General features: G+C 37.0%; 1 protein-coding gene across 1 annotated transcript in view; it reads left to right on the top strand.

The window, feature by feature from the left end:
* Positions 1 to 20,215, top strand: part of LAMA2 (laminin subunit alpha 2) — a 588,138-nt gene that overhangs the window by 399,927 nt on the left and 167,996 nt on the right. Inside the window, exons 26-31 of the mRNA XM_024759015.1 lie at positions 4,538 to 4,774; positions 6,605 to 6,748; positions 8,481 to 8,660; positions 8,767 to 8,955; positions 9,043 to 9,176; positions 13,116 to 13,233. Of these exons, the coding sequence (XP_024614783.1) occupies positions 4,538 to 4,774; positions 6,605 to 6,748; positions 8,481 to 8,660; positions 8,767 to 8,955; positions 9,043 to 9,176; positions 13,116 to 13,233 (1,002 nt within the window). The remainder of the gene's footprint in view (positions 1 to 4,537; positions 4,775 to 6,604; positions 6,749 to 8,480; positions 8,661 to 8,766; positions 8,956 to 9,042; positions 9,177 to 13,115; positions 13,234 to 20,215) is intronic.

Genomic DNA, 20,215 nt, shown 5'->3' with positions numbered 1-20,215 from the left:
GAGTCAGCACACATGTAGACTCTGTAACCATTCTTACATATATGATAAAATATCTGAATACATTCGTCTAGAATACACCGATCTAGAGGAAAACAAGAGTATTGGTGACTGTTCAAGGAAGCGCAGATACATGACTTCAGTTAGACATGTGATTAAATTAAAAACTGGACAGGATGCTCATTTTTCCATTGCCAATAGCAATATTAAGTTTGAAGGTCCATAGAGCTACATTTTTGGAAACAAAACAAAAATTTCTCAAGAGTTCCAAAGATTTTTGATGAGTATGAACAACATTTTAAGTTTCTATGACTGACATTTTGCATTTTCAACCTCAAATCCAAGCATCTGCCCCATCGCTTGACTCATGAATAAGTTGTACATAAACTTAAGAGGGTTCCATGTTATCTACAAAATCCTATGATGTGGCCAAACTCTAATGAAACTCCTGAAATTGAAGCTGATGCTTAATGTTCAGGATGTAAATCAGGATAGAATGTAGACCAAGTTATTTTTAAGCATTTGTATGTTTGATTCCATTATATTTACTGATCATTGAATAAACATTATGTTGACTGAAGTCGATCGAAATATTTTGATTACTTTGAACCACTGTTAAAAATCTAAATTTCTGAATAGCTAGACACTTCATAATTATGAATAATTACAAAAAAATTCATACAGCCCTCAGAAATATTTATAAGCATGTATCCTACTATTTAAAAATCTTGGATGATTATAATCTAAATGAACAGTGATTTGAGATTTATAGCTTTCATTTCTTTGTGTCATGGATAATTTCTCTGTGCTGAGGTGTGAGCACACACATCATCTGAGCTTTTATTGAACTAGAATACAAAGCCTACCATCTTTCACTAGCAGGGGAATAGTGCATAAATCTTCTATTGCTAAACAAACATTACATCTAATTATGATTTACATTTCATGTTGGCTATAGTACTGTCTAAACATATGGTTAATGGTCTCTTTTATTCTCTACTATAACTTCCTGAATAAACTCCCTGATTTGGAAAGGTCCCAATGTCTATCTGTACTGTTGACTAGTCTTTAAGTATTAATGCTTTCGTTTTATAATAATAAATTTGTAGCAGACATTTCATATTTTAGTTAAAGTCTAAAGACAGTTATTTTAGTTAATAAAGTCTAAGACATCTATTTTAGTTAAGTATCTCTATCTCATAAAACAATTTTTGAAGTTATTGCATGATTATAGTTTCCATAACATATAATTTTCTCTTTCTGATTATGGTCAGTTTTGTTTAAATGAGTCAAGGAAAAATTATTTAAAGGAATAAGTCAGTCATCCTTATTTTGAATTCTCATTCTACATCTGATGTTCTATAAGGACGAGTTACTTGGGGGGATGGCGGTTGTTTGTTCTATGCTTTGGAAACTATAGCCATGTTTGTAGTATAATACATAATCACATTTTAGATCTTTGAGCTTAAAATACCTTTTAGGAGCATCCCCTACTGCAGGCCTTTTTACTGGATAGCATTGCAGACAGAAAAATACTGAACCAGAAAGACACCAAAAATAAGGCCAGGTGATATTTTAATATCAGAATCTGGGAAAATATTTCACCAAACATTTTGACAGGGAAGAGATAATAGATGGAAAGCTGGTGATTGTACATCACAGCCTGGAAAGTGTTGTCCCATAAGTAAACTGCTGGCAGGAGCAGAAGCAGGAATAGCCCTAGTAGTAGTGGGTATAAGAATTAAGCTGAGCAATGAAAGTGTGAGAAATGTAAAGTGAGATCCAGCCAGACTTGGATCTGGAAATTTGGCAAGTTGTTATGCATCTGAGTATGCCACAGAGCTGTAGATCTGAGAAGGATAATTAATAGAAAGTCACCAAAAAGAGGTCATAGACTAAGTACAAAGCCTGTATGGTGGCAAACGCAGACACAGAGACAGGTGGTACTCACTTGGGAGACAGAAACCACACTAGTTGTTTAAACAGGGAAAGTAGAATGTAAAGAATTATTAACCGGTAAAAAGGATAAAAGAGGGATATAAAATGTCCTGAAGTAGTAGGTACAAAAGAGTAGCTACTACTTCCAGGGTGAGGGGTGGTGGACAATAAAGGAACCAAGGGCTAGGGGAAGGCATCCCCCTGCCCCCCACTCCCAACAAGGCTTAGGTTCAGACATAGTTGGAAAGAATGTGGCTGCTACAGGAATGCATAGCCTGCTGGTGGTAAAACACAAACAATAATAATAATACACAAAACTTGCCAGAGTTTGTGGGCAAGTGTTGGTCTGTAGATGCTACCCATCATTGCTGGAGGTTATGGGTCTGCTGGAGCTACTTAGAAGCAGCCTGTTGTGGACGGAGCTTGTGTGCAGACCTAAGCAGCCTAGGGGAGAGAGTGGCCTGATGGCATAGCTAGAATTCTTTCTGGGCCTCTGGGCTCCCATGCTAAACAATTAAATAATAATGATGGCAATAGTAATGAAGACCCAGAACCCAGAACAGAAATGTCTTTCCGTCACTATGGCCTTCTAATGAATAAGCCTAATGTTCTGCTACCTGGCCCGGGAGAGGTGTCCACAGGGTCTAACTGCAATATCACAAAGCAGGGCAAGGAGGAGTGAGTTTAGAGCTCAGAGGCAGCAGAGTAATCACTGGCACAGCTGATCTGTGAAAATGATGTATTCCAAGACCTTAAATAACATTTAGAAATCCACTTGAATTTTAATTAAAATGCAAGGAACTATGAGCTGTAAATCAGAAACAGAGAGCCTTAAGCAATAGGAGACGAAGAGACATGTGGATGAACAGCAGTTGAAGATTGCTGATGAGATGAGATAAAGAAATTATTGAAAAGAAGCTAAAAATGCAGCAGTGTAATTAAAATAAGTATTGGTGGTATATGCATACAACAGAATTTTCATGGTGTAGAATGGAAAGGACAAAATGGAGAACAAATTTGAGAGGCAGATAGGGAAACGACTACAGAAAACAGTAGTATATTATTGATTTGGCAGACAGACAAAAATGATGTACTTTAAGAATTATAAGTGATCCTGAAGAAGAATATTGATAAATTAGAACAGAAGTAAAAATCAAAAACAAATTTGAAGAAATAGCACTGAATTAAAGAACAGTTTTATTCTCAAACTGAAAGAACTCACTATGTTCCAGTAAATTAATTTTTAAAAAGACTCAAGCTTTTAAAAATTCTAGCAGAACTTGGCATCATTTTATTTATTTTTTTTAATTTTTTATGTTTTTAAAAATTTTTTAACATCTTTTTTGGAATATAATTGCTTTACAATGGTGTATTAGTTTCTGCTTTATAAAAAAGTGAATCAGCTATATGTATACATATAACCCCATATCTCCTCCCTCTTAAAAAAAAAAAAAGTAGCTGCTTAAACATGAATATCAGAAGGAAAACAAAAAGATATCTTTAATTAGTAGCTTGATCCCCTTCTGTGCTAGTTTCCTTTTCCCAGAAATGCATTTTGTACTGTTTTGTTAGTTGAGTTTTAAGTGTCTCAGGAGGTGGTGGATCTGGCACTTCCTTGGCAGCATATTTCACAGCCTAATAATCTTAATAGCTTCAATACTCTGGAATGTGTTTAATCCAGTCTTATTTGTTTGTATAGGTTAAAATTTTCCAAGGGCCTCTCATCACCCTAGCAATAGGAATTTTTTAATGGTCTCATCACTTTTTAATTGCTTAAACCTTTTTTTTTTTTTTTTTTTTGCGGTACGCGGGCCTCTCACTGTTGTGGCCTCTCCCGTTGCGGAGCACAGGCTCCAGTAGGGAAGCCCCTACCTTTTTTTTTTTAGCGTTTAAAATAAAAGGTTTGGAATGAGCATTAAAAAAAAAAATTCTAGCAAAATTTCAAATTACATATATAAAGAGAAAATCCTATGCATATCTAGGAAGAAGAAAAAAGGTTACCAGCAAAGCACCTCAGATTGGGCTTTTCTGCAAACCTAACTCTAAAACACAACATCCTAGATATCACTTCTCCTCTAAATTCTCCCTGGCTTCCCCACATCTGGTTTGGTGCTTTTTATACGTTCTCATAGCATTTTGCATTTTCCCTATTTATCATGCTTATTCCACTGTGTTATATTTATGTGTTTACTTATATTTATGTACATTAGATTGTAAGGTATGTCTCTATACAATAAATGCTATAAAAATGAAATGATAAGGTAAAATGGCTTTGTCTAAAGTTCAATCTTTGAAGTAAGAAGTATTTGAAGAAAACCTACACCTAACTCCTGCTCACCACAAAGACAGAGAAAACACAGTTTCTTTTTTATTCAATAGCTTTATGGTTTCTGGACACTCATATATTTTAGTAAATGCAGGAAGCAATTTTAACATTATGTTCACTGATGTTTCCCAAGCGACTGAACTAGAACAGTACAAAGCATGTAACAGACACATGATTAATATGTGCTTAATGGAAGCATAGAAACATTAGAATTAAAATTTAAAAATATTGCCCATGAAATGATGTTAATCACTGCTGTTTTTATCTCCTCCATAGCCTTGTAACTGCAGCTCGGTGGGATCCTTGGATTTCCAATGCAATTTAAACACGGGGCAATGCAACTGTCGTCCCAAATTCTCTGGTGCAAAATGTACAGAGTGCAATCGAGGCCACTGGAGCTACCCTCACTGCAATCCCTGTGACTGCTTCTTGCCAGGGACTGATGACTCAACCTGTGATTTAGAGACTAAAAAATGCTCCTGTACTGATAAGACTGGGCAGTGTACTTGTAAGGTAAGTGCTGCCGAAATTCAGTAAGGAAAAACCTTACTCAGTTCTATTTCCATTGCTCAGCTTTAACCTCATTCAGTTATTTATTCCTGCATCATTAGGCCAAACAGACAGACAAATGAAAATTCATTGCCAGACACAGTTTTTTTCTAGCATACAGATAAGCACTGATTTTTTTTTTGGCAGTACGCGGGCCTCTCACTGTTGTGGCCTCTCCCGTTGCGGAGCACAGGCTCTGGACGCGCAGGCTCAGCGGCCATGGCTCACGGGCCCAGCCGCTCCGCGGCATGTGGGATCTTTCCGGACCGGGACACGAACCCGTGTCCCCTGCATCAGCAGGCGGACTCTCAACCACTGCGCCACCAGGGAAGCCCTAGCACTGATTTTTAAGAACTGATTTTCAACCAAAACCCAACATATTTTTCTAGCTCGTATAAATGATATATTTTCGACAGTAAAGTTCAGTTTGTCTTTACATATTCACTTTGCTTCAACAAGAATAATGTGGGAGAGAAAAAAAAGTTCTCTTAAGCATCATCAGAGAAAATCACAGCTAAATGATAAGGTTGATTTAAAAAAAATTTTCTCCTCAAATTAATCCGCAATCACTGTACACTGAAAAATAGATTTACTGCTGTGAAAGTTCAGTAAAACTTCATCACGTATAAGCAGTGACATTACAAACAGTGACTATATGCAAATTTCAGTCCTCATTAATATTGTTAAATGACATAGGAAAACAGCCAATTAAAAAGGGTAAGAAGGGCTTCCCTGGTGGTGCATTGGTTAAGAATCCGCCTGCCAACACAGGGGACATGGGTTTGAGCCCTGGTCCGGGAAGATCCCACATGCCGTGGAGCAACTAAGCCCATGTGCCACAACTGCTGAGCCTGTGCTATAGAGCCCGCGAGCCACAACTACTGAGCCTGCGCTCTAGAGCCCATGAGCCACAACTACTGAAGCCCACAAGCCTAGAGCCCGTGCTCTGCAACAAGAGAAGCCACCACAATGAGAAGCCCGCGCACTGCAACAAAGAGTAGCCCCCACTCGCTGCAACTAGAGAAAGCCCACGTGCAGCAACAAAGACCCAACGCAGCCAAAAATAGATAAAAATAAAATAAATTTTTTTTAAAAAAAAAGGTTAAGAAGGATTTTTTTCTCCCTTAGATATTTCTGGAAAATCAGTCCCAGGATAAATGCAGTAAAGACTGTATCAGAAGTATCTTTACAAGAAAAAGTCTGTGCAAAGAGAGTCAGAGGAAACAGAAAGATGAAATCTAGGGAGTGGTTGTTAAGAGTCTTGACAATTTAGGAAAATGGGAGGTTCTGCCATTAAAAGTCCTAGACAAAGCACAAAGTATGATGCTGCATTATTACATATTATAATTATGATTATACATTATACTTAATACATGCTATATGTGTGTATATACAGTAGTCAATAATTATATAAATCTATCGTTTAACATATTGCCTGTTTTTTACAGCTTTGCATCACACCACTGTCTAGGAATCAATGTTTTTATTTTGCTTTCAAAATTCTCACGACCCTTTCATATTCCTCACAGTGGAATAATGGGAAATGTGCTGCCTAAATTTAAAAAACAATATCCTTAGTAATGCATGCATTTATAAATAAAGCATTTTTTTAGACCCATGCCATGCTAACAAAGAGATTAACTGCATATGCTATTTGGGACGTGAGTCTGATATTCAGCATTCTTTTATTTTTTGTTTCATTGTCTTTAACACGTGCTCCTGTTATTCATTCTTGAGTTTATTTCTCTCAGCATGTCACCGTATGAACTCTAGGGATCTCTCATCTTTCTTCAGGTGAATGTGGAAGGCGTCCGCTGTGACAGGTGCCGGCTCGGCAAATTCGGACTTGAGGCCAAGAACCCACTTGGCTGCAGCAGCTGCTATTGCTTCGGCGCCACTACTCAGTGCTCTGAAGCAAAAGGCCTGATCCATACGTGGGTGAGTAAGGAACTGCTGAGCCATGTAATGGTATAATGTTAGCTCCTGCTGGCGTCTTTTAGCCAGGCACTGAGAGGTAGGAGGAAATGGCAAAACATTTAAGTAACCTTTTCCCCTGCGCACGTTTAGAACGGGTAGAGGGGCCGTGTGCCATTAGACAGTTGGAGTAAATATCGTTTTTATCCTGCCTTTAAAAGAGTTCATTTATTGCGGATAAGGAAATATAGATGCCGAGTGAAAAAGGAAAACATTATGAGGGAAATGTTATGTTTGGGGATGGGAAGAAGCTGCCCTCTGAAGAGCAACGGCACCAGAGCGGGAAGATAGATGTGTGTTCATGCAGTAATGAAAACCAGAACTTGCGCATTTAGTCCAACCAGGCTTAGAGAATCATCACTCTTTAGGGTGGAAAAAAGTTCATTTTTGCCTTAATTTTCCTTTAACTCTTCCTACTTTTAAACTCTACTTATTGTTAGTGTAAAAGACCAGTTTTCACAGATGTTGTGGATTTCACTATGCAAATAAGTCAGAAGGGTTTATCCCCTCTCCTACCTGTTCATTGTGCACGAGTTCTGTTTCTCATGAGAACACTTCATCAGAAGGGGGTGGGGCTGCAGGTAGACATGCAGTCTAAAACTCTTTTTCTTTAACATCTTTATTAGAGTATAATTGCTTTACAATGGTGTGTTAGTTTCCGCTTTATAACAAAGTAAATCAGCTATACATATACATATATCCCCATATCTCCTCGCTCTTGTATCTCCCTCCCACCCTCCCTGTCCCACCCCTCTAGGTGGTCAAAGAGCACCGAGCTGATCTCCCTGTGCTATGCGGCTGCTTCCCACTGTCTATTTTACATTTGGTAGTGTATATAAGTCCATGCCACGCTCTCACTTCGTCCCAGCTTCCCTGTGTCCTCAAATCCATTCTCTACGTCTGCGTCTTTATTCCTGTCCTGCCCCTAGGTTCTTCAGAACCCCTTTTTTTTTTTTTTTAGATTCCACGTATATGTGTTAGCATATGGTATTTGTTTTTCTCTTTCTGACTTACTTCACTCTGTGTGACAGACTCTAGGTCCATCCACGTCACTACAAATAACTCAATTTCATTTCTTTTTATGACTGAGTAATATTCCATTGTATATATGTGCCACATCTTCTTTATCCATTCATCTGTCGATGGACACCTAGGTTGCTTCCATGTCCTGCCTGTTGTAAATAGAGCCTCAATGAACATTGTGGTATATGACTCTTTTTGAATTATGGTTTTCTCAGGGTATATGCCCAGTAGTGGGATTGATGGGTCATACGGTAATTCTATTTTTAGTTTTTTAAGGAACCTCCATGCTGTTCTCCATAGTGGCTGTATCAATTTACATTCCCAGCAACAGTGCAAGAGGGTTCCCTTTTCTCCACACCCTCTCCAGCATTTATTGTTTGTAGATTTTTTGATGATGGCCATTCACACTGGTGTGAGGTAGTATCTCATTGTAGTTTTGATTTGCATTTCTCTAATGATTAGTGATGTGGAGCATCCTTTCATGTGTTTGTTGGCAAGCTGTGTGTCTTCTTTGGAGAAATGTCTCTTTAGGTCTGCTGCCCATTTTTGGATTGGGTTGTTTGTTTTTCTGATATTGAGTTGCATGAGCTGCTTGTAAATTTGGGAGGTTAAGTTTAAAGGAGGCCTCCAAAGACTTAAACTCAGCCCCCTGCTGTGTTTTGATCCCATGCAGGTGACTCTGAAGCCTGAGCAGACCATTCTGCCCCTGGTGGATGAGGCGCTGCAGCACACAACTACCAGAGGCATCATTTTTCAACATCCAGAGATTGTTGCACACATGGATCTGGTGAGACAAGATCTCCATTTGGAACCTTTTTATTGGAAACTTCCAGAACAATTTGAAGGAAAGAAGGTAAGGCCAAGAACTTTGAAGTCACATGAGAACAAAATAAAATGTTTTTAGAATAATGCTATTTGGAGATTTATCTAACTCATCATTCTTCATTCTGTTTTATCAGTTGATGGCCTATGGGGGCAAACTCAAGTACACAATCTATTTTGAGGCTCGGGAAGAGACAGGTTTCTCTACGTATAACCCACAAGTCATCATTCGAGGTGGGACTCCTAGTCATGTGAGAATTATCATCAGGCATATGGCTGCTCCTCTAATTGGCCAGTTGACAAGACATGAAATTGAAATGACAGAGGTAAGGTGGTTACTTGTTGGGTACCAACCAGGATGCCAATGGATTTGCACTCGGTTTCGGCAAAGTGGTTTCTTTTCTTGTTAACAGAAAAAATGGAAATATTATGGTGATGATCCTCGAATCAGTAGAACCGTGACCCGTGAAGACTTCTTGGATGTACTATATGATATCCATTATATTCTTATCAAGGCTACCTATGGAAATATCATGAGACAAAGCAGGTAAACTATAATGAATATCCAAGTTAATTTCTTATTCTAGAGTCTATAAGAGAGATCAGTAAGACATCAGACAAGAAAGATTTAAAAGTTTGCTTTGGGAGTGTGATGATAGAAGACTAGTCAAGGATGGCGTCCAGGTCATCTGGTGGAAATTACTGCCATTCCCCCCAAAAGGGAAACAGAATCAGAAGCAAGATTAAGGGGAAAAATTGAATTGATCTTTGACATGGTGAATTTTAGATGTCAGGCAGAAGTTCGGGAGAAGATGTCCTACAGGGTAGAGAGAATTCACTGCTGTGCTATAAATAGGTTGCAAGATTGCTGAGAAGGTATCCTCCTTCAACCGTCAGGGGAACCAGGCAGGGCCAAGTTGGTCCTGTCTCTCCCAGCCATATGCATTCTCATCTGTTCACCCCAGCGTGCCATACTATATTGCCATTTTCCCTGTGCCTTATGATGTGAAAAGACTGGGAATCACATTGAATAGGAAAGTACACGGAACAAGAACAAGAATGAATGTCATGAAAGCCAAAGGATGAGAATACTATAAGGGAGTAGATATGGTTTTTTCGTATGACCCAAAGAGGACGATTAAAAGGAGGCTCTTTGAAACTGACACTTAGGATCACACTGGTGACATTCATAATACCAGTTTTAGTGAAGTTCTGGGGCAGAAATAGTCTCAAGGTTTTGAGGAATGAATGGGATGCAATGAACCTAATATTATGAATGTAGACTATTGTTCTCCATGAACAAAATCATAAAAAGGGAGGAATGAGGTCGTGTCAAAAGTCAAGGGAGGATTGTTTAATCGGAGAGAGAAGTAAGCATGTTTATATACCATGGGGCTGGGGAAGGGGAGGAATTAGTAGCAAGATATAAATTTTAAAATGATAGAATAAAGAGAAAATAAACAATGAAGAAGCCAGGATTCTTCAACATCATGAGTATACTTGAGGTCATGTGCCTCAAGTATAAGGGAAAACTTATCCAATGAGATAATATGAGGAACTGCACAGATGTAGCTAAATGTATGCCATGGAGACAGAAAGTTGAGCTGAGTTCATACACATAGTCTCAACTTCTCCGGCATATTAGCTTCTCTGTTGTGTCTATAAGAATATGAAATCGATAGATATTTAGAAATAAACTTATATAACAAAATAGTAGATCAGTGCAGGACAACAAAAGAAAACAAAATTATGAACCCTCTCATTGACAAACCAATGAATATCAAAATACCATGTTTCACTTCGTCCCAGCATGGACTTAACATATACTACCATGGACTTATATATACTACTATGTAAAATAGATAGCTAGTGGGAAGCAGCCGCAAAGCACAGGGAGATCAGCTCGGTGCTCTGTGACCACCTAGAGGGGTGGGATAGGGAGGGTGGGAGGGAGGGAGATGCAAGAGGGAAGAGATATGGGGATATATGTATATGTATAGCTGATTCACTTTGTTATAAAGCAGAAAAGCACCATTGTAAAGCAATTATACTCCAATAAAGATGTTTAAAAAAAATAAAGAAAAGAAAAGAAAATACCTTAAAAAAATACCATGTTTCAAATGTTTACACTGTTAAACATGTAGCAGAAAATCCTTTCTTTATTGCAGAAGATCCATATTGCTCTTCTGATTGTACCAAAAGTGGGGACCAAATCAAGGACCAAAATTTACTTTTAAGTCTATATTGTTTTGGTTTTTTTTTTCATATTTCTCATTTCTAACAGGAGATGCTTCGTTTTGTTTTTTACAGTAGGTCCTTGTTGGTTATCTATTGTAAATAATAGCAGTGTGTACATGTCAATCCCAAATCCCAATTATGAAATAATTTTAAAAAACGTATACCAAAATATCTTGTCAGTTATATTGTTAATTATTTTAAAATTTCAAATGTAAATTAGATGACAGAAGCCAAAGCAGGTTTGCATGTCCTAGAAGACAGCAGGTGACTTTGTGAGTGTGAAAATATGTTATTTTGAAATTGTTCTATGCTTCAGTAAAAAAGTTTGGTCATATGCAGAACATTTTGTTAGTGGATCTGGTAGAAACAGTGTTGTCATGCATTTTTCATTACGCTTTCTTTGCCTCTCTCACACCGATTCCACCTTTCTTTGCTGTAAGGTTGCTTTTTTTCCCCATAAGTCTCTTTCTCTTATCACTTTATTTCATATAGCTCACTAAATAATATCCTTTGGCTTAGGAGCTCCTTTTTTAAACACTAGAGTAAGTAAATACTTCACTTTTTCTAGGCTCAATAAAAACTAGAGTGAACATCTAGTAACGATAAAAACAAATAAAGCAGTGTATCAGCACTTGATTTTGTAAGACAGTGGAATTTTGACAAAGGTCAGAGATACGTTTGACTCAAAGCAGTTAACACATAACGCTGCATCTTTATTCAGTTACAAATGTAAATAGTCTTAGAAGCAGAGAGTTTGTTATACATGTGGTTTGAGGTTCTGACTTTGTACATATTGCAATGCTGAAATTTTCTTTTATCTTTGCTTTTGTCCTCTCTTACATTTATTTGAAGAACTTAACGACTTTGTTTTTCAGTATTCATTTAAATAGATGCCTGAGTTTGGCCAAATCCCTGATTCAAGCAAAACAGTTCCTCTCTGATTCCCTGAGGAAAAATAATGATGTGTTGCAGAAATGTCTGTTGCTCACACCATTCAGGTTTCACTTGGTTTTTAAATACTCACTAGTCTGTTGTGTGCATGCATGTGCCAGAGAAGGGAAGGTGATGCTAGAAACTCCTCAGGTTATAAAATACCACGAGATACTAGCAGAGATGACTTTGCATCAAGCAGCGAGTTACCTTCCTGCTCCCTCAGAGAACCCAGAGTCTTTCTTGTAGGAGGGGAGTGGTTTATTTACAGATCACAACTGCTGTGCATCCTATAATGAGGGGAGCATGAAATCTGAATTTTAACTGAACATGTGTTTCATAAAGGCTGGCTGGTCTTCAGATTGTAGATTACAACGGGAGCCAAGTCAGAATGCGCATTCATATTTCAGTGTCAATAAAACCTACCTATGCTTGTTATAAAGTTTACGATTCAAGCTCCTTAAGCTATTAGAGGTGTGTTTTATTGAAGCAAAACTATTCATTGTCTCATTTAAAAGTTTATTTGCAAAAAAAAAAAAAGAAAGTTTATTTGCAGAACATTTCATGTTACCAGTTAGTCATGAAACAGTATGAGTTTATGGACTGTGTATATTTTTTAATGTATAATTTCAAATTATTACAAAGGGTATCAACATTTTTATTGTGAATAATTTTTTTTCAATTATGAGGACCTTTCCGCCAATAGGAAGGGTGGGTTAAGTTACTTGAAGGATTTATTCAATAAAGTTAACAAAAGACTAATTTGAGAGGTTCTTTATCCTCAGAAAGTTATCAATATTACTAGCTTATGCTCAGTCGTTTCCTAGATGGTTTTCTAAAGTTCTTGAAAGGACGTTCAGAGATTCAAGAGCAAGAAATTGGGACTGGTTGCAAATTAAAAGCAATTTCACTAGTAACGACTGGAGATTTTCCAACAGGGAATGACCTTGGGTTGTCTATTTGAAAGAATGAAAATGTCTAACTAATTGGCCATGTCTACCTGAAGCCACTCACATTTTTAAAAGTGGGAGGAAAACTCTTTATAATAACTTCTCAATAGGACGTCAGACATCTAATTTCCTAAACGCTTTATGATTTATGTGAATATTTTGCTAATGTGTAATCTCACCCTTTGAGGAAGCGAAGATGCTGAAATAAGATGTGGCACACGGAGCCCCTGGAATTTAGCAGCTTCAAAACAATAGAACAAGTTTGTGGTTGTTGACAAAACCTTGAGAAGACCCTTCTTTCAGGATTGAGTGTTTGCTGGGTAAGCTTAATTTACTACCCCCATCTAAGTATTTGCTCGCTGTTCCAGGATTTCTGAAATCTCAATGGAGGTAGCTGAACAAGGACGCATCACAGCAATGACTCCTCCAGCTCACTTGATAGAAAGATGTGATTGTCCCCCGGGCTATTCTGGCTTGTCCTGTGAGGTAAGCTGGCTCCAACTAACCTTCTCAAGCCCCACTCAACCAGCCAAATGGAAATACTCCCAGGACCACCTTTACCGCAGTCAGTTTTACTTTCAGGCATACCCTCAACCTATTTTATCTGATCTTCCACTCACAATATGAGACGCAGTAAGAAGAGGATGATGTTATTGCTCCCTAGAAGTAGGAATCACAACTCAAGGGGAATATCTAATAAAAATTAAAAGATTTGTAAAAATATGAAACAGTCAGGAAATAAGAATGTTTTCTTAAGGCCCCTTTATTGTATCTGATCTGTTTTCTTGGCACCTTTTCTGAAGAGACATTTAAACTGCAGTGATTATGAGACAAGATTGTATTGGGATTTGAAAGATTGTTTTTATATAGATCATGACAAAACTTAGGCGGTAAATATCAGACTGTTCCCTTTAACATAGGCTTCTCAGAAGGACATAAATTGTTCCAATAGTGCCACTGTCACTCAGTCATTATATTTTTAAAGCTGCATTTTTTACTTTCTAGGATATTCCTTTGACTATCTTCAGAATCGGTAAATCTTCTAGATCTTTATTTTGTGGAACCAATTTAAATTTTACAAATATTAAATCTTAATAGGAAGCGTATGATCTAGGGAGAGGTGGAATTGCTGAAAAAGTCACCTGGATTTGAATCTCTACTTCATCATATACTAAGACTGAGACCTTGTGCAGCTTGTAAACCTGCTTAAGCTTCAGCTGGTAAATCTCCAAGCCCCTGAGTAACTGCCACCACACTCACCCCTTCTCCTGCAGACCCTATAGTCCTCTCCACAGTGCAACAAATAAAGGCTGGCCTGGGAGGGGCCTCCAGGACCTGCTCCAGCCCTACAGCATGGATTCTTTCCCCTTAGTCAGATTGGTTGGTGGCCACTACATACTAGTTAGATATTTTTAATATCTCCCGTACCCACAGCCCAAGAATCACATGAAGGCTAAATGAACTAGAACTTAAGCGCTTATCACAGTGCCTGGTAGTAGTCATAATAATAATAACCAAAGTCAATATGGTTAATAATATTATTAATGGAATAAGTAGTTATAGATCTAACTATTGATTTATTTATAAATACAGTTGGCCCTTGAGCAACATGAGTTTGAACTGCCTGGGTCCACTTATATATGAATGTTTTTCAGTAAATATACAATGGACCCTCCACGGGTTCCAGTCCACAGATCCAACCAACTGCAGATCAAAAATTCCATCCATGGTTGGTTGAATCCACTAATGCCGTACCAGTGGATATGAGAGAGCCAACTCTGGGACTTAAGCATCGACAGAGATTCGTGGAACTAATCTCCTGGCAGATAATGAGGAAGGACTGTAATTTTGTATATCTTTTGTAAATAGGACTTGAGAAGTTTTATTAAGTATGGCTCACAAGGCAGGTGAAGTACACTAAAAAACAGTGGATATAACTCTCTTGAGAGGTGGCATGGTACAATGAAAAGAAAGAAGGAGTTTGGTCTCGGTGAATCCTCCCTAGCTTCTCCGCTTGGACAGGACATTTGCTCTTTGTTGATGAACTTTGGGGTTTTCGTACCCATAGAATCAGCATGAGGATTAATTTAAATGAAATCGTACATATAAAAGCTCCTTTGCAAATTGAAATGTCATTCAACTTAGTTGCCATTGTATGAATTCCACACAGGTCAGAAAACAAATTTCATAAGAATAACTGTAAATAGCTGTGAAATATCCTTGGAATAATTTTATAGTTTTGTGACTGCTCTGAACAGCAGTATTTATTTATTTATTTATTTATTTATTTTTAGCAGTATTTATTTGAATGTGTATATTTTGATCTAATAAATGACCAAATAATCCATCTCATTATTAAATCGTAACTCGTACATACACATGTATACATTTGTACATACACCAGTAAGTATATATATTGTACCTATAGGCACAACCCAATATGTGTGAAATATATATATGCACACACATTGTAGATGTGAAAAATGAGGCAGTGACAGAGGCACATACAAAATATGCTACCTTTCCAATGAGCATGAAAAAGATAAAAGATAGAATTTGAGATTTTTCTAGACAAGAGGTGGAATTTTATTTATCTCAGGGAGTGTTTGGCTGTACTGCTGTCTCACTGTGTAACCTTGGTCAATACCTTAATTGCTATAGGCCTTAGTTATTATATAGTTATCCAATCTATAAAATTACAGGTTGGATTTTGAAGTTCTAACATTCTCTAATTCTGCAATGTTATTTTGCTATACAAGATATTAAGTAGTCAAAATTGACCTTAGATATCTTGAAGAGAAAGTTACTACAGGTATATTTTTCTGCATTTATTTAAAGAGTACTCTTCACTTATGAACCAAAATATTAGCAGAGTATCAGATTATTTTAATGCAATCTACCTTCCATTCCAGATTTGAAATGTTAAAATTCATCTTACTGTGATCATCAGGCTTTTTAAATAGTATATTCTAAAACATACTTTCCCATTAATTTTAGTAATTTTCCATCATTATATGAAAACATAAATTAGCCAATACAAATACAAATAAAGCCAATGATATATGAAGAAAATCAAGAAAAACTAGAAACACATACAAACTATTATCTGCATTGGTGGCTTCACCTATGTCCTGTGAATTTCACTTAAGCTCCTGTTAACAGACAATAATTACAGTAATATCTTAGAGGAGAGATTAGGGGATAAAGACCTATCTCTTATAATAAGCTACCTGAGGTTTTCTCCACAACCCATTGCCTCTAATCCATTATACATCTTATTTATAATTCATCTTGAATCTAAAGTGTAATTACTCAGGCATAAAATCTAATCATCAAAGCAAGAACTAAGGACAGTTTTGAAATAATACATCCCATTCTAGTAACATATGCTTTGGGTCATGAATACGCAAAGCAATTCCTTTACGATATTTTCACCAAATGTAAGGTATTCTAGAGACATTTGCATTTACAAGCTACTCATTTCGTGTTTTTATCCAGAAATGTGGTTGCAAAGAAACAAAATTAAGTGTTGGTTACCATTGTAAATATAGCCAGTTGTGAAGACACTTAGCCTTGCCTATTACCTGTAGGGCTATAACACTGTAGCCCTGTTCATTAAAAATTTCAGTTCTAGAAATGCTTACTTATTATAATTTATGATTTGAAGAAGAGACTAGGTTACCTTTAGAAGTCAAATAACACGATTTCCTCACCACATTTGTTGGTGTGGGAGCCGTTGAGTTTACCATACTTTACCTAAGCTACTCCTCACTGTTGTCTCGGTTAACATTGTTGCCTAAACTGACCTAAACTCAGGTTAGGTTGTAGGTAGAAATGGAAACTATTCAATGCTGAATATGTGGTTCTCTGCAATAAGATCATGGAAGTCAGAAATTCACAGGTGATCTCCTAATGATATTTTGCTCATTTCATCTTGTTTCCCCTTTCCATCATGTTTTATTAGGGCTTCTGGCTCACAGTTGAATGGCTAGTGTGTACTGGATCACCACTCACAAGCTGTCAATTAGCTATCAACAATAATTTTTTAAATCCTCAAACAAAAATCCTCAAACAGTACCTATTGTCAACTCATAAAACTCAAAAGACAAAATAGCGAGACTAGACATTTTTTCTTACACATGCACATTTCTAGGGATGCTCTTTACCACTTCAGTTGCACATGGAAGACCCAAAGACTCTTTTCATATACATTAAAATATTAAAGAACATGGTATGGGTAAGTGACATACATTGTAATTTTGTTTCCCAATGCAGTGTAGAACAATCACTGTTTCCTTTGTTTTCAGTGTATTCTCGATGACTATATCTAAAAAATTATCTGGAATAGAGGCACCCATATGGATTTATTGCATTTCAAGCACTACACACACATCATCTCATTTAATCCTCACAACCCTATTAAAAAAACACACAAAACTGACCATTTATTGAGTGCTTACTGTATCCTGCACAATGTCAAGTGCATTCCCTAATACACTTACACCAACATCATTAAGCACATTATAATTCCCATTTTATGGGTGAGGAAATGGAAGCTCAGGCCGGTTAGGAAACCTGCCCTTTATCACACAGTTGGAAAACAGCAATCTGAACCTACCTAAGTCTGTTTCAAAAAACCTAGCTACATTAATACTCAACTAGTAAGTTATACAACATCCTTACATTCCACGTGAGGAAGCTTCAGCCCACAGTATTTAAAATGTGCATAAGTCATATGTAGTAAGTGGTGAAACAGGAGTTAAACCTAGGATTGTCTGATTGCAAAACCCATGTAAAGATACAAGACAGTGTTTTTACTGGCAACAGCACAAGTATCTATTATTTTTTTAATGGTTAAACTCTGCGTTATGTAACCCGGCACCTGGAGTGTGTTGCCTCTTTACTCTCTTTGTCTCCCATTCCCTTCTTTCCTCCCTCCCACATTTTTGTGCAGTTTGATTCTAACATTATGATGGGGTACCATATTATGAAAACAAATTAAAGATGGAAGGAGAGCAGAAGAAAATTGAGCTCTGAATAATTTCAGCACAAGGCAAGAAGAGGACTTTGGAAAAGTTTGAGTTAGGAAAAAAAAATGGATAAGATTAGGACAGTGTTTACGTACTTGCTTTTCTGTAATTCTTTATTTTGTTCCAGAAAGAATTTTAGATGGGACTTTAAAAAGTAGCTATTATCTTTCCTCTTTTTTTCCCAACTCAAATATAATCATTCTCATGAATTTTGCCCCAGTTGACTCACAAGAAAAACGTCTGATTTTGAAAAATAGCCTCAAATATTTGAAAAATGGAAAAAATAAATACAGGGTCCGCGAAAGGAGGAGATTAAAGAGAAATAAATATGTCTCATTCCTTTACAGTGTGTTTGAAGTTTCTAATTCTTGTGTTGCAGAATAGTCTCTCTTTTTTTTTTTTTTTCTAACTCAGAAATTTATAAGGACACAAAATTTATCTAGAGTGTTAGAACTGTAGAAACTTCAGAAATCAACTGAGTTAATACATCTGCTCATTTGTGGGATGAGGAAACCACATCTCAACGACACCAAACGACTTGCGTGTATCCCTCAGGAAAAACTAACTAGTAAAATCAAGGCTTCCTTATTCATTGATGTTATAGTACTAGAGTCTGTACGCCCTTCAAAGACACACATTCCCAGCAGGGAATGAGAAGTGTGCCAGTGATTCTCAATCCTGGCTGCTTATTAGACCTTCCTGGGAGTTTTACAACACACCCTGGCCCTAGTCTCCACCAGTTATATAGAATCTCTGGGGGCAGAGCCAGGTATCCGTATTTAAAGCTCCTCAGACGATTCTATGTGCAGCCAGGGTTGAGAATCACATAGACAGGCCTAAAAGCTTCCACACACAGCTTGACTTGGAGCCCAGACTTTTACCCGCACTGGAGTGCTTTTCTACTTTGTCCTACTCTTTCCAGAGAAGAGCCATAGTAATAAGAGAAACTGGGTGTAAACTTTACCTGCGGTGCTCACCTTCAGATTTCAGTCCACAACATTGAATTTCATATGATTCCTCAATGAAAAGTACCATTTCTTAATGTTATTCTTCTTCTAAGACTTTTTTTAAACTTTTGTTTGATATAAAATGTAGAGCTAGGAACTCTCAATTTGTGTGATTTTTTAAAGACACACACACGCGCGCACACACACACACCCCAAGCAAATATACCAGTAAAATAACAATAATTATATAGGTATCCAGCGATGAAATCTATATAAAGAAAATCCAATTTTATTCTACAGTCAGCACACACCAGGACTGGAACAACCCATACTATGTAAAATTTTTAAACACACCTTGGATTGTTTCTTCAGTTATGCTTAAATGAATTCCTCAGCCATAATTTCCAGGCCTTATTTGGTAACAATGGCAAAAATGAACCTTTATTTTCAAGAATATGAAAAAACTTATTAAAATATCTTAGGTCCACTATAAGACAAATAGGACTCAAAATATTTTGAATACTATTCCCAGTTTTATCAGCTTGCTCAAATCCAGGATATTATTAAATCTCATTAGAATTTCTTATAGGCTGAGATAAAAGCAGAGAGACTCTTAAATGCTTAACTGAAGTACTCTCACATTATCCAAATCAAAACAAACAAGGAGAGTGCTGACTATTGATCGTTTTTCTTCTAAGGAGCCTCTACATACTCCACTCTGGATGACCTAGTCCAGAACCAAAAGGATGCAAAGGCAGTAAGAAGTTCTTAATTCACTTTTTTCCCCTGCTTATTCAGCAATCACTTTTCTCATCAATGGGAGCAAAATATCCTGTGAAAAAATTTTTACATAGCTAATATCCCTTTATAATCTTCAGTAGAATCTGGAAAACTAACTCCTATCTCTTACTCATAAATCAAACAATGGCTAATAAATGCAGCAGCTTTGCACACTAAGAGATCTGAGCCCAAAACACAAGACTGTTCTCATTCCCTCTTCAGAGCTATGGGCTTTCTTTCAAAGAGTCAGAGATGTTTCTTGATACATTTACATAATCAACCCAAATGAAGATGGAAGTCTTGATTTTGCATATGTCAGCTTTGCTAGCAGTTTCCTGTTTGCTCTCAGATTTTTATTGAAAAATGAAAAAACTAGATCAAGGAAAGATACATTTTATTGGTGGCCTAATATTCCCAAGACATGTAGAGCTTTTATTATTTTGAATTTCTTACTTTTATAGTCTTCTAATTATACCGATATAAATAACATGACCGTGACACTTTTTTATTTATTTAATGTTTTTCTGAGTCTCATTGGACATTTCCTAGTTACCCATCAAGCACAGTGGAAGCAGATTTTAGGTTGTCAAGGACACTGGAATTCTCTCTTTAGTCCATATGACAATTTTATTTAAAAACAAACTTTTGTTTCAAGAAAAAGAAGACTATTTGAAGTTTGTCTAGGCTGAGTGGTATTTGCGAATGACAGCT

Source organism: Neophocaena asiaeorientalis, unplaced genomic scaffold, assembly GCF_003031525.2.
Source record: "Neophocaena asiaeorientalis asiaeorientalis breed wild unplaced genomic scaffold, Neophocaena_asiaeorientalis_V1.1 scaffold5, whole genome shotgun sequence".
NCBI classification, from domain to species: domain Eukaryota; kingdom Metazoa; phylum Chordata; class Mammalia; order Artiodactyla; family Phocoenidae; genus Neophocaena; species Neophocaena asiaeorientalis.
The sequence above is the reverse complement of the archived record's forward strand: the minus strand, read 5'-3'. Positions and strand labels throughout refer to the sequence as shown.